Source organism: Gracilinanus agilis, chromosome 6, assembly GCF_016433145.1.
Source record: "Gracilinanus agilis isolate LMUSP501 chromosome 6, AgileGrace, whole genome shotgun sequence".
Taxonomy (NCBI): Eukaryota; Metazoa; Chordata; class Mammalia; order Didelphimorphia; family Didelphidae; genus Gracilinanus; species Gracilinanus agilis.
The window spans coordinates 45,304,196-45,319,424 of record NC_058135.1 but is presented as its reverse complement, the minus strand read 5'-3'; the positions used below and the strand labels follow the sequence as shown (position 1 = coordinate 45,319,424).

At 41.0% G+C, this 15,229-nt stretch overlaps 1 protein-coding gene and 1 pseudogene across 5 annotated transcripts in view; one reads left to right on the top strand and one right to left on the bottom strand.

Annotated features, from left to right (window-relative positions):
• The first annotated feature begins 343 nt into the window (after positions 1–343).
• The window catches only part of TRMT10A (tRNA methyltransferase 10A), a 28,676-nt gene continuing 13,790 nt past the window's right edge, over positions 344–15,229 (top strand). For 4 of the 5 annotated variants that reach the window (XM_044680266.1, XM_044680264.1, XM_044680263.1 and 1 more), the window contains exons 1-3: positions 5,892–6,436; positions 7,807–7,969; positions 13,037–13,108. In XM_044680266.1, coding sequence (XP_044536201.1) covers positions 5,949–6,436; positions 7,807–7,969; positions 13,037–13,108 — 723 coding nt within the window. In that variant the 5' untranslated portion in view covers positions 5,892–5,948. Of the gene's footprint in view, positions 426–5,891; positions 6,437–7,806; positions 7,970–13,036; positions 13,109–15,229 lie in introns of those variants that run through there. The other variant, XM_044680265.1, reaches the window with a different exon arrangement.
• Positions 11,126–11,770, bottom strand: LOC123251091 (annotated as a pseudogene).

Sequence of the window (15,229 nt, the reverse complement as noted above, 5' to 3'; positions counted from 1 at the left end):
AAAAATCTGTAGAACTGTAGTAGAGAATTACAGGTTTTGGAATCAGAGGACTTGGATTCAAATTAGAACTATGTGACTTTGGGTGAAGGAGAAATGGGTATAATTACGTAAGGAGTAGCCACTAAACTATATGGCAGCAATCTCAAAACTGAGCTTGAGATCATCCTACTCGGCCCCTCATTTCTTCAATCCCCACCCTCACCAAAGCCCCGCCCCGGGAAGCATGCGCACAGAGTTCCCAAGGGTTAGCTGGAGGATCGGCGCACAGTGATTACGTCACACATGTGCGTTCAGAAGCGCCAGCCGCAGTCTTTTCACGTCAAGCCGCTGCCGTGGTCTCCGAGGCTTGTAAGCCTCTGGGAGTTGAAGTCCCTTCAGGGAGCGAAGTGGAGTAGAAGCAAGACTCAATGAGAAGAAATCGGAGGGTAAGAACTGGTTACCGCCTCGCTCAGGTAAAATGGTTCGCAGCCAGGACCTAGGGGAAAGGACGCACGTCGGCCTCCCGTGTCTGCTCTATTCCCGGTGGCCCTTACGGCCAGCCAAGGGCTTCCGGGAGGCGGGCAGGCGCTGCAGGGGGCGGGGCTGACAATGGAGCGTGGTTCTGGTGAACGACCCGCCCCCGAAACGCGTCGTACTCTGCGGCTCCACCCCCTGCGTGGTCGAGCAGGACCAGAGATTGGGGGTTGGTTTTGAAGGGCGTGCACCCAATCTCGTCCCACCTCACGTAATGTACTCGTTATGTACTCGGCGGTTGCGCCCCGCCCCTTTCTCGTAATTGGTTCCGCCCCCGTAGGAGCCTGAATTGGTCTGTAGCGGGCTGCTTTGCTGGGCCCCATGCCTCCTCCTCCTCTTCCTTCTGTTTCCTCCTTTTGTGCGTAATGTGTCCACGGTTCCACCCCCTGCGCAAGGCGGGCGGGAGGAGCCAGCAATTACGAGTGGATTTTTGGAGGTTGGGTGCTGTTCTCGCACTGTCCCTTCTGAATCACTTGCTCTGTGGCCTGAAGTTCGGGCAGTAGAACTTCCCCCTTCTTCCTCACACCTGGCACTGCAGAGAGCTTGGGAAGACAAGACAGAAAGTGATGTGAATAGGTTTCATTGGTCGTCTAGGACAACCTGCCCTAGAACTATAGCAGAGGAAACTGAGTCTCAAGGAGGCGAAATGGCTTGGGGACCCAGTAATCTAAGATCTAGAATAGGAAAAGACCTTAGAGGCCGCCCAGGCCAAGTCCTCACATTTTACAGGATGACAAAACTGAGACCCAGAGTGGTTGGGAGACTTGCCCTGGTCCTCTGTGGGGACTGAACCACCTAGTTGGCCCACAGAGGACCAGGACAAAGATTGGAACTCAGAGCCTCCTGACTCCAAATCCAGCTGTCTTTGCACAACACCCTTGCCTTCCAGTTCTCCCTCCTCATCTCCACTTCCTGGCTTCCCTGGTTTCCTTCATTTCCCAACTAAAATACCATCTTCTACTGGAAGCCTTTCCTACCTTCTCCAACCCCCAATTCTGGTGCCATCCCTTTTAATCATTTCTTTCTATTTTGTATATAGCTTGTTTGTTCCTTTGCCGACACAGTCCCCCAGAAATTACTTTGCATATATTCTGAATTTAATTCTCAGTGATCCTACTTTCCTCCAATAAAAAATGAGCTCCTTATGACCTAGAATGTTTTTCTTTTGCCTCTGCATTCCTAGCACCTATGCACGTAGTAATTTAATAAAACCTGCTCATTGGATTGAATTAAATATCTAATACTATGGCCAGTGTCTGGGGTTATTTGTCTACAAGGAGCTTATTAGTTAGTTAGGAAGTAAATTGTTTGATAGATACCTAGGTTGATGGATGGTTGGATAGAAAGATGGACAAAGGGATGAAATAATTAAATGGGGAAAGGGCAGCATGTAGGAAAGTGCCATGTGTTACTTGACTGTCAATAAGGAAATGAGAACACATGGTGAAGGCTAAACTATAAATTCTTTTTGGCATTTAAAGTTGACCCCAATTTACCTTTCCAGCCTTACTGTGAATTATTCTAATGCACACTCTGATCCAGTTCTGTTGGTTTCACTTCTGGTTCTCATGAATGACACTCCTGTTCCTTTGGCTAACTTCATCTTATCCTAAAGTGTCCTCCTTCACCCCTGCCTCTTAGCATCTCTAAGTTCCTTCAAGAATCATCTCAGACACCACTTCCTATAGGAAGCTCTTCCTGAATTTAACTGCTAGTGCCTTCCTGTTTTTTCCCACTCCTCAAATTGCCTCATATCTATAATCTTATATAAGTATGTGTGTGTTTGTGTGTGTGTGTGCGCGTGCGCGCTCGCACGCATCTGTATGTATTCTTTCCAACTAGTTAGGTAGCTGTTATGGTGATAGTTAGACATGAGTTCAAATTCAAATGAAGATACTTACTAGCTATGTCACCCTGGGAAAGTCACTTCATTTTGTATACCTCACTTTCCTCTGTAGCCTTTGATGGTCAGTGATGATTTTTAAAAGCAGTTTCAGGGTCCTGATGCTTCTCTGCAGTTGGGAAAGGAAGAAAGTTCCCACTGTAGTACTGATGCTATAGGAGGGAGCTATAGTGTTAATACTCTGCTGACTACACTAATAGTTGCTACAGTAAAGTGAAACACTTTCTCAAATTTTTGAGTGATCCTGAGTTTTATCAATGACAGTAACCTCTTAAGTCTTAATAACTTTTATTCTAATAGCTCTGGTGTGTTTTAAGTTTAGGTTGAATTGGATGTTTCATGCTTGGTTCTGTGCTTTTATTTAAGGAACTATTGTTTCCCCACATCAATGTGGAATAGATAGAAGTGGCATCATTAGTTCTGAAAAGGTACCTGAATGGGCATAAAAATGATTTACTTGGAGGATAGGAATTGTTCTCTTAGAGAAACCCCATATTATGAGTTTCTGGTGTCTTGGTACCAAGGTGGCCTTTGTACTTTTACTCCAACAATTGTCACCTGTAGGATTAATGTCCAATATTTCAAATATTATATTTTATAAAGTTTATTATCTAACAAAATAGAACCATGTGACTAAGTTTTTCTACCTGCTCAAAAGGCCCGCTCCACCAAAGCCTTGACAGGAAGACAAATGAATGAGACACAGAACTTCACAGAATTTATATCCTGTCAATGTCAGCACCTAATGACAGGAAGAGAGTGTGGTGCTGGGAATCACAGTTTTTTTAGGGTAACAGATTCTAATTACACATAATAAGAATAAGAATAGAATTTCTCCTCCTCATTCATCAGAAATGCTGACCGTTCCAGGTTCTCCTTTCACAGGCAGGTTGAAGCATCATTGTGTTCTTCTTTGCTCTTGTGAGGCTTTCACAATTGCCTTCATGGCAAGACTCTGAACCACCTCAGACTTCTGAGTCCTTCATAAAATCTGTACACAGGGCTTTTGACCTTCATCTTCTGGGATTAGGGAGGTTTTTCTAGGCTGATTTAAGAAGGCAAGAGGTAACCAGCCTTTGGTTTAGCCCCATTTGGAGTTTCTACTAGTCAAATGCCATTTTGCTTGTCTCTTCTTAGGGCATCAAAGTTCAGGAACTTTAGCCTATCATGTTTTGATAATTCCTTGGAATTGGAATTTTAGAATCCCATATTCTGAAAATAGTTAAAGCAATGAAGACAGAAACAAAAAAATGTATAAAATGGCATTATAGTTTATTCACATTATTTATTCACAAATCTGGTCACAGCACTCTTCTATGTGGAAATATCCAGTGGGTTCAGACTTAATTTGACTGGCATTAAATACCCTTCATACTATAGTTCTGTTCTAGTTTTCTAAGCCTTATCTCATGTTTCCCTCTACCTACAACTTTATGATACCTCTGAATACACTTTGAGCTTGTCCACCATCATTTTATTGGCAGTATTTCCTATGCTTGGAACATTCTTCTTCAACCTGCTGAATTTTGCCCAGCCCTTAAAAACTCTGTTCCCAATTCTTCCCCAAGGCTTCTTGCCTATTCCTTTCCTATTCCCACCTCCCCCCCAGGGTAATGAACTGTACCAATTGTTATGAATAAAAATTAATCTTGGAGACTTTATACAAGTATTTATTAGTAAAGAGAAAGAAAGATAGAAATAAGGTTTCTAGCCTTTCTAACTTAAAATAAGATCAGATCCTGGATTCCAGCCCAAGAGGACTCAGAGGGTGGCCAAGACAGATAGAGACAGAGAACAGCCTCCAGAGCTTCATGCACTGGCTTTTCAAGCTCCCTCTAAGCCCTTCCCCTGATCCTTCAGGATCCTTTAATTGGCTCAAGGTTTCACCTCAGCCCTGATACGTCATATTACCTCAACCTCCCCCAGTCAGAAGCCTCACCCACCACACTGGCAAACCCTAGACTCTGCAACTTCCGTGGCCACCCAATGTGATGAGTCTTCTGGGATTGGGTTGGAGGTCTCTCAGATATTAATTCACACACTCCTCTTTGAACTCCTGGAATGTTTCCCTGCTCTCAGGCTACTAATAGATTATTTTACATAGTGTTATTTGTCCTCTACCCCTTCACTTACTTCTCTGAGGCCTGGAGATTAGCTTCTCAAAGGCTTTTCCAAAGGCAGGTTTTATCATGCTGAAGTGGTTTCAAGTACTGTCCCAGGAGCAGACCATGTCTGCTTTCCAAGGGTCAGCTTAGGTAATGCTTAGAGATGTTCATCCCCCAGGAGGCTGACCATTTGGTAATGAATTCTTTGGCTATAGCAGCTCCTGAGTCAAAAATATAAAATTACTTAATTCTGTGTAACTTTCTTTTGCTTCTGCAGTGAGAGAGGCAGTGTGGCAGAAAAGGACAGGGCATGGGGGTACAAAGGAGTCTCAGGATCATACAGTTTTTATTTTTACTTAACTCATGGTACTCTCAATTTGAGGTAATTGTCCAGACCTTGCCTCATATTTAACCCCTCCCCCTCAAAATGAGACCATTTTCAAACAGCTCCTTTTTCTCTCCTTATCTAATACAACTGAAACAACACTCTTTCCCCATTATCTCCTTCTTCTGACTCTTCTCACATGAAGAGGAAGCCCTTCTCTTTGCCAAGGCAAAGCCCTTTTTACACATCCTTGATCCCATCACCTCCCTTCTCCAGCAGATTGCTCTTTCCATCATCCCTGCTCTCTTGCTTATCTTCAGTCTCTGACTCCTTCCTGGCTACCTCCTTGCTGCCAGCAGACATGTCCATCCCATGCCTCCCCCATCCTTACAAAACCCTCTCTCCCTGGCTTCTGCCTTCCATCCCTGCTAGCTACTGTCTTACAGCTTTTCTTCCCAGCTTGGATAAACTTGGTTGAGAAAGTCATTCGACTCAGTCCATTCTTGCCTTCTCAGGTTTTTCAAAATCCTTTGTAGTCTGGCTTCAACTGAAGCTTTTCTCTCATAGTTACCAAGGATCTTTTAAAGTTGAATGGCCCTTTCTCAGTCTTCAGCAAGGATGTACAGTCAGTAGAAGCTTAGGAGTTGTGGGTTGAGAAGATCCAAGTTCAAATTGCCTCAAATACTTATTAGCTATGGGACCCTGGGCAAATTACTTAACTTCTCTTAGCCTCAGTTTCCTTATCTATAAAATGGGGGTGATAATAGAGTATCTGTCTCACAGGGTCATTGTGAAGATCAGATAAGATGCCATGTACAGTGCTTGCCAAGCCTTAAGATACCCTATAAATGTTAGCTATTATTGACCCTGCCAATTACCTTGTGCTCCCCTGCAGACATGCTCCTCTCTCTGTTTCTGTGATGCTGTTCTCTCCTGGTTCTCCTGACCACTCCTCAGTCTCCTTTGCTGAATCTTCATCCAGGTCATGTCCACTAACTGGTTTGAGGGGTGGGGTGGGGTGGGAAAGACTCCCTCTCCACTCCCATACTCTTTTACTTGGTGATCTCATTAACTCCAGTGGATTCAATTAGCAACTCCAAGGATGATTCCCAGCTCTATATCATCCTTTATCTCACTCCAGAAGTTCATAATCATATCTCTAACTGGGCATCTCAAACCAAATATTCCATTAATATCTCAAACTACCTTGTATCCAACTTGTAAGCACCGTGAGGAATTTAAATCTTGTCTAAACTTTGTATCTCCCAGCATAGAAATGTTTGGTGAATTAAATTTGCAAGAAAAGAACATTTTTGATTTGGTTCTTTCTGTCTCCTTAGCACTGATGAAAGATTTCACCTTCAAAATTTCTCTCGATTGTACAAACACACCAAATAATATGTCAACCGACATTCTCCCAACATCTCCTGAGTCAGATTGTGTGAAAACAAAGCTGAACTTGAGTGAGAATCTGGAGGAGCATTTGAAGCCAAGTTTGGACAAGGGAGAAGCCCCTGAGCACTTGTCCAAGCGACAGATGAAGAAACTAATGAGGCAGAAACAGTGGGAAGACCAACGAGAACTCCGCAAGTATGATTTTCAAAATCAGTATGCTATTTTACTTTTGAGAGTGTGTGATTGTTTCAGCATAGGTGACCTGCTGAGACAAACCTCCAGAAAATGAAGTCTGATATTAAGTAGAATATGGTGGCTGTGCATGTTGCAGTTTTAACATGTCATCCTACACTGGTCCACTGTGAGGAATGTGCATATTTTATGTTACTTTTCTAGCATAGTTTTGCACAGTCATCCATTTTTTTGGTCATCTGTTTCTAAATAGGCAACTAGGTAACAGTGGCTAGAGTTCTGGACCTGTACTTTAGAAGACTGAGTTCAAACCTTGTCTCAGATGCTTACTAGCAGTTAGCCCTGGGCAAGAGACTTAGTCCTACTCAGTCTCAGTTTCCTCATCTATAACATGGGGTTAACAATAATCTTTACCTCCTAGGGTTGTTGTGAGAATTAAATAGTGTTAATTATCATAATAAATAATAATAATGTACCCTTAAACATGAAATTATGTAAATACTTTAAATATAAAGCCCTTTATATGTACTATATAGATGCTAACAATAAGTAGCAATAATATTGGTATTAATAGCACCCATTTAAGAAATGAACACACTTTTGGCATAAACCTTGTTCAGAACCCTTGCAAGTCTGGGTGCAATCATATTTTGAAACTGTAATGCTATAAAGGTCAACACATTGCCATAATATTTCATCAGTTTGGTGGAGGTTAGGAAATCAGCTTGGATGTAGTTAAGAAAAAAACAGTTGATTGAAAATCAGCCTTTCTCCTCCATTTCTAAAGCAGTGTTTACTATACAAATTTGGCTATAAAGTATTTTAAATATAGCATTAGAATTTGTAAATTCTGGCTTAGGTAATCTGGAGGTATGGAATGTCCCTGGGAGAATAGAGGATTCTGGAGATTGGGGAGCAAAATAAATGAAGTAGATCTTATTTTTTATATACTTCTAATGTAATCACATATAGTTATTTTTGATGTGGCATATATGATTTTATCTTTTGTCTCTTAGATGGAAAATATTAGCATAAAATTTTCTTCATAACTGTACATTTGTAGAGAACATCACTATTCTGCTGACTCTGGTGTGGAAAAATGCCCAATCATAGAAGCTTAGCCTGAGGCATCTGTAAGGGATGAGAAGAACATTTAATGCGGAATAGCTGCTGGGCCAGTATTGTTAGAATGAATGAACTTTTTGGACATAGATGATATTTGGGTGGAAATATTTAAATTTCTTTCATCAATTCATATCCTGATTATCAGCAAAAGCTCTTAATAGGAGTCTCCCAAATGGTAGCTTACTTTTCTTTTTTCCTTGTCTTTTTAATATATAACATGAGACATTGTTTTTAATGAACAATTTTAGGCAAAAACGGAAGGAAAAACGCCAGAGAAGAAAATTAGAACGACAGTTGCACCTGGAGTCAAACTCAGATGGCCATGACAGGAAACGTTTTCGAAGTGATGTTGTTCCCAGTCCACTCCGCCTTATTGTTGACTGTAGTTTTGACAACTTAATGGTCTCAAAGGTATCCTAACCAAACATCAGATTTGTTATAGATAGATCTTACTGTCATAGACAAGCCTTAGCCATTGAGTTACTTTGAGAATGGGACCTTGCGTGGTGAATTATACTGAATCATTCTTTCCTTAATATTTTACTTTCACAATCCTTTGAAATAATGCTTCCTTTTTAAAGGGATGGGGCCAGACCATGATAGGGAGGAAACTCCTATCATGGAAACTCTCCACAGATGCATAGCAGTAGCTTGTCTGAATTTACACTTTTTGAAAGTTGCCTGGGAAGATAGAGGTTAAGCGACTTGTCCATGGTTCCATAGTTGGTACTGTATGTCAGAACTAGAATTGACTCTAGACTTTCCTGACTCTTAAGATCTCTATTGAATGTATCTTTCATATAACTTTTATTAAGTCAAAATAAATTGTATAATAAATTGAGTTCCTTTTCAGTATGGATAAAACAAGTACAAAAGCTGTTGTATAACAACTTATAAACGTTATCTTTCATAGAAATTTTTCCTGGGGGGCAGCTGGGTAGCTCAGTTGATTGAGAGTCAGGAGGTCCTGGGTTCAAATCTGGCCTCAGATACTTTCTAACTCTGTGTCCCTGGGCAAGTCACTTAACCCCCATTGCCTAGCCCTTACCACTCTTCTGTCTTGGAACCAATACATAGTAGTGATTCTAAGATGGAAGGTAAGGGTTAAAAAAATTATTTTTTTTCATGTAAATGATCCTAATCTAGAAAAATATGAGTTTCCTTTCTCATTGTATCTTGAAAAGATAGCTTAAGAAGTCTAATTATTTGAACCATATTAATAGAAATAATAGTTTTATTACTGAACAAAGTTAGTAAACATTTGTTAATGCCTGTTGCATTTCAGGCATCATGTTGAGTGCTGGGGATACTTAAAAGGTAAAAGATAGTCTCTGCTCTCAAGGAGTTCACAATCTAATGGAGAGGACTTACAAACAAGCCTATGTAAAAACAGGTTGAAAACTGGATAAATTGGAAGTAATTGCTGGAGAGATGACAGTAGAATTGAGAGATTGGGAAAGACTTTCAATAGAAGGTGAAATTTTAATTGGGACTTTGGAGGAAGTGAGTAGGTAGAGAAAAGGGGTGAAAGTATTCCAGGCATGAGGGACAGCCAGAAAAAATGTCAAGAGACAAGAGATAGAATATCTTGTTTAAAGAATAGTCAGGAGGCCAGTGTCATTGGATTGAACACTTCATAGGGGAATGTAAGTTATAAGAATACTGAATTGTAAAAAAGAGACCAAAGTATAAAGACCTTTGAATACCAAACAGAATTTTATATTTTGTCCTGGAGGTAATAGGAAGCCACTAGTGTTTATTGAGTGGGGGTGACATGGGCAGACCTGTGCTTTAGGAAAATCACTTCAGTGGCTGCCCAGAGAATGGATTAGAGTGAGGTGAGACTCAAGGCAGACAGACCCACCAGCAGGCTTTGGCAGTAATCAAGATATGAGGTGATGAAGGTCTGAACTAGAGTGATAGCAGTGTCAGAGGAGAGAAGGGGACATAGCGGAGAGATATTGCAAAGGTGAAATTTGCTGGCATTGGCAGTAGCTTGAATGGGGGATGATGAGAGATAGTGAAGAATTCCAAGGCTCCTAGGTTTTGAGCCTTGAGGGATTGGAAGGATGTTGTTGCCCTTTACAGTTATAAGAAAAGTAAGCAGGAGGGGAGAGTTTGGGAGGAAAGAATAAAATCTTTTGGGGGCATGTTGAGTAGGAGATGATTATGGAACTTTGAGATATCTGGAAGTCATTTGGAGATGTGAGACTGAAAGTCAGTGAAGACATTAGGATTGCATAAATAGGTATGAGAATCATTGAGAATTATAAAGGTGATATTTGAATCTATAGGAGCTGATAAGATTACCAGTGATAAGTCATGCATAGTATAGAAGGGAAAAGAGAAGAGGGCCCAGGATGAGCCCTGGGGGCCATCCATGGTTAGCAGGTATGATCTGGAGATAGAAAGAGAAGCAGGAGAAAGTCACGTCCTGCAAACCTAAAGAGAAGAGAGTATCAAGGAAAAAGGGTGATTGACAGTGGCAGAACCTACAGAGGAGTCAAGAAAGAAAAAGACAGAAAAGATTATTGGATTTGGCAACTGTTAAAGAGAGCAGTTTCTGTGGAAAGAGCAGGTCAGATGTCAGGCTGTAGAGATTTAAGATGAGAGTGAGAGAGGGGGCAACTGGGTGGCTCAGTGGATAGAGAGCCAGGCCCTAAGATGGAAGTTCTCAGATTCAAATCTGCCCTCGGATGCTTCTTAGCTGTGTGACCCTGGGCAAGTCACATAACCCTGAGCTACCTCCATTGCCTAGCCCTTAACATTCTTCTGCCTTGGAACTAATACATAACATTGATTCTAAGACAGAGGGTAAGGGTTGTTGAAAAAAAGAAGAAAGTGAGAAGAAAGGAAATCAAGGCACCCATTGTAGATGGCTTTCTCAAGGAATGTAGCCACAAAAGGGATGAGAGATATGAGATGCTAGTTAGGGGAGGATGCATAGTGAGTTTTTTGGGGGTAAGAGAGACATAGTCATGCTTATAGGCAGTAGGAAAACAGCCAGTTGACAGATTGATGATAAGTGAGAGTGGGGATAATAAAGGAGACAGTCTGCTAGAGAACATGGCAGGGTGGAGTGGGGTTGATGGGATGAAGGGTGCACGTAGAGGGATTTACCTTGGCAAGGAAAAAGGCGATCTCCTTATGTGAGCAAGGGTGAAGGTGGAGATAGTGGCAGATGTCTGTGATAAGAGGTGAGGAGGAGGAAAGAAGTTCTCAGAGAGCGTCCTCAAATTTTTCAGTGAAATATGAGATTAGTTTATCAGGTATGGATGAGAGGAGGGGAAGCTGGGAGATTTGAGGAGGCATAAATAGGTTTGGAAAAGTTGCTGTGGTGAGTAGGTTGATGAGTTAATTAGTGAGGTGTGTTATAGTTAAAAATTAATCTTGGGAGACTTTATACTAAATTTATAATTATTAGTAAAGAGAAAGAGAAAGATGCCAGATCTTTCCTTTTTTTTTGATGACTCACCATTTTCTTTATTTGTACAAAATAGTGAGTATGCCCTGGCTGAGAAAAAGTGGTGGTTTAGGGTTTAAACATGTCCTTCTGTCCTGATGCATCTATTTTAAAGCCTTGGGACTAGAAGCTTTAGTCCCGGCATCTTTTGGTTTGGTGCCCTTAGAGTTGGTGAACTTAGCAGGCTTAGCAGCCTTGGCACCACTGAGTTTTGTAACCTTAGAATCAGACTTGGTGGCCTTGGCTGCTTTGGGATTGGATTTGGTGACCTTGGTGTCAGACTTGGTAGCCTTAGTGACTTTAGTATCAGATTTAAGTGGCCTTGGATCCAGATTTGGTGGCTTTAGGGTCAGACGTGGCAACCTTGGGGGCAGTGGGCTTGATGGCCTTGGAGTCTGTGGTTCTGGCAACCTTGGAGTCAGGCTTTGTGATCTTGGAACCTGGATGTTTGATGCCAACCCTCGGGCCTGGACACTTGGTGGCCATCTTATAGCCAACACACACTGGGCATTGGCCTTGGAGATCTTGGGTCTGAGGACCTTGGCCTTGGAGGTCTTGGTGCTCAGAGCCTTGATGGCTTTGGTGTTGTTGACCTGCATCTTCTTTAGCCTCTTCTTGTTGTGTTTCTTGATGTTTCTCAGAAACTTAGGTTCAACTCCTTTCAGAAACTCGTATTTCTGTGACCTAGATTTCTTGATGCCACTTTTTCATGATTGGTTGTGGGTGGTATGGTTCTCAGACTTAGCCATCTTTACACTGAAGCCTGCGCTAACAGGTACTCCACAGACCAGAAGAGAGAGAGAGAAAGCCCAGATCTAACTACCATCATTTCCCAGGTGTGCTGCTACTTCATCAAGTCCTAGATTCCCAACTGGTACTGGCCCATTTACCTCTGGGGTAACACAGAGCCCCAGCTAACCACACAGTGGGGCCAGAGAAACTAAAGCTAGCCATTGAGTGGGCTTGAGTTCAGGAAAGAACCAGAGGCAAAAAAAACACCAAGTTCCCACTTGTCTTGACTGTGTTGGACAGTGTGGGTCATGTGTTCTGACATCCAGGCACATAATCACATCAAGCAGTCGGGTCAGAGGCTGTTCAGAGGGCTTCTATCAGCCCATTCTGGAAATCAGAAACTGCACTGTCACTCTGTGTCCTACCTTAATGTATGAGTTATATTTTTATGTTAATTGCACACAGGTATAAAAATTGCAGAAATTGAGATTAGGTAACAAATTTATGGATCTAGTTAGTACAGTTTTGTGGTTTTCCCTAGCAACGTGTGAGTATGAGTCAAGGCAGAGGAAGTTATTCTTGGCATGGGTTTAGCAGGGCAAGATTTGCAAAAGCAATAAGAGATTCAAGAGAAGAGGATTGTGTTCCTCTATGGACCTACCAGGGGATCTGGATGGGGAAGGGATGAGAGTATAGCTAGTGCAACAGTCCTGGATATGGAAATTAGAGTGTGGACAGAGAACTGGATTTAGAGTTGCAAGGCAGTTGGAGAGGTGGAATCATAACAGATAATGATAATTAAGATAACTAAGGCAATTTCAGAGTTCATAAACATGGAAGTTGGAGCATTTTGTAAACGAGAGCAAGATCAAGAGTACAAACATCTCTGTATAGCTGTAGTAGGATGCAGAAGCTGGTTTACAGAAATGGGCAAATTGAGGATCTGGGCAGTTAGGATGTTTGAGGGAATATTAGAAATATGCATGTAAAGAAACTCTCTTCCACAGTGATATTTAAAGGAAAAGCAGAAAATTTTGGGAGAAATCAATGGTTCATTTTGTCTTAAACATAGATAAATCATAAAGTAAAAAGATTTTTTGCAGAGCAGTATAATTAGTCTCATGCTTTCTTAGTTAATATTGTAGGGCATTTGTATGATCATCATTTGGATGAATATGCACATTGTTCCAACTTTTGTTTTGATGGTAGACTTTCCTAATGCCCTAAAATTAGAAGTGACCATAATGGACAACTGAATTTGAAATGAAACATTTTGTTTGTAGGATATTAAGAAGCTTCATAAACAGATTCAGAGATGTTATGCAGAAAACCGTCGCGCATCACATCCTGTGCAGGTAAATTCCAGGAATTTAAAGTAGCCTGTGATTAATTAATTTAGAATATTTTATGGTTAAATGATTTGTTTTCTTCCCCGTTCCCCCCGAAGCCAACGAGCAATTCCACTGAGTTTTACATGTATCATTGTTCAAAACCTATTTCCATATTATTATTTGCAATAGATCATTTAAAGTCCCTAATCATGTCCCCATCAAACCATGTGATCGATCATATGTTTTTCTTCTGCATTTCTGCTCCCACAGTTCTTTCTCCTAAGTCCCTCAGAATTGTCCTGGATCATTGCATTGCTGCTAGTAGAGAAGTCCATTACATTCAGTTGTGCCATGGTGTTATCAGTCTCTGTGTACAATGTTCTCCTGGTTCTGCTCCTTTCACTCTGTATCAATTCCTGGAGGTCTTTCCAGTTCATATAGAATTCCTCCAGATCATTATTCCTTTCAGCACAATAATATTCCATCACCAGATACCATAATTTGTTCAGCTATTCCTCAATCAATGGACACCCCCTCATTTTTCAGTTTTTTGCCATCCCAAAGAGCACAGCTATAAGTATTTCCAAATCTAATCTGTTTTGATTTTCACATTAGTTCTAAGGAAGAGAAAATTTAAAATATCTTTCAGTCTCTCTCATAATCTGATACACTTTGTTCTGTTTTTCATTATCTTTTGTGTCTTATAGTGCATTTCTTTTGGATTTATGGACTTGCTTTCCAACATTCAACTCCTTTCTGCTAAAGATATTCGTAGCCCCTACTGATTTGAGTTGTTCTTTTTGACTGTTTTGTTCTCATTTGGTTCCTATTTACTGAGGGTTGGTAGATCCAGTATTGTTGGGTCAGTTTTTTTCCTTCAGTTCCTGCTTAAGACTGAGCTTTTAAAACCAATTCTCTAATTTAGGCTTAGGGTCTTTTTTTCTTTGTCTTTGAACTTTGAATATTATTGACTCATTTGATTTAAGAAACAGTGACTGTGATTTAGATGGAAGGAAATGTGATATAGTTGAAAGAGAGCTACATAAATTGAATTCTGGAGTGGTTGAACCCAACAAAAGATTGAGGCAAAACATTTTTCTTGCCTAAGACAAGATAGGAGGTTGGAAGGAGAAGTCAGAAATAGTGGGTTTGGGGCTTGCTCAGTGCCCATGTGAAAGCAATATCAATGGTGGACTTTTGAGGTTGCAATACCAATAGCTTTGAGAGCGCTCAAACTAACAACACAGTAAGGGATCCAGACAATTTATCAGAAAGAGACTACAAAGGACCTGGGCACAGGACACTTATTGATACCTGTACCCACTTCCAGGTCACATTTTCATGTATTGCTATCCCAAAGGAATGGGGTCCTTGAGGTCTAGTATTACTTTGGGTCCAAAAGGAGCAAGGCTCCTGAGGAACAGTACGGTCAGAAGGGAGTAGTAGCCTTAAGGAGCCTATAGGTTGCCAGGGAGCAGATCCTCTCCTTGGATCACAACACCTTGGAAGCACCAAAAACCTGCAGGCTCCCCAAACTAGCTCTGAAAACAGTAGGGAAAAAGAGCCTAAACCTTGGGATAGTAATTTCCCACTCCTACCCCTGGAATAGAGCCAAACTTTTACATAAAGTTCAAAGTCAAGAAATAGGCAGAAAAACTAAGCAAATAACAACAAAAAGAACCTAACCATAAAAAGCTACTATGGCATAGGGAAGATCAAGACATGAATTCAGAGGAACAAAACAATGTCAAAACAGGTACAAGAAAACCCTCAAGGAAAACATGAATTTGACATAAGTCCAATAAAAACTCCTGGAAAAGCTAAAAAATGATTTTAAATATCAAGAGTGGTAGAGGAAAAATTGAGAAAAGAGTGATGCAAAATTTTTGAGAAGACAAGTAACAGATTGGAAAAAGAGGTTATGAAAATGTAGAAGAAAATAGCACCTTAAAAAACAGTATTGGCCAAATGGAAAAAGAGGTATGCAAGATCAGTGAAGCATATTATTTTGTAAAAATTAGAAGTGGGCAAATGGAAGCTAATGACTCCATAAGACCTCAAGAAACAATAAAAGAATAAAAGAAGAAGGAAATATGGAATATCTCATTGGAAAAGCAACTAACCCAGAAAATAGACCCAGGAAGG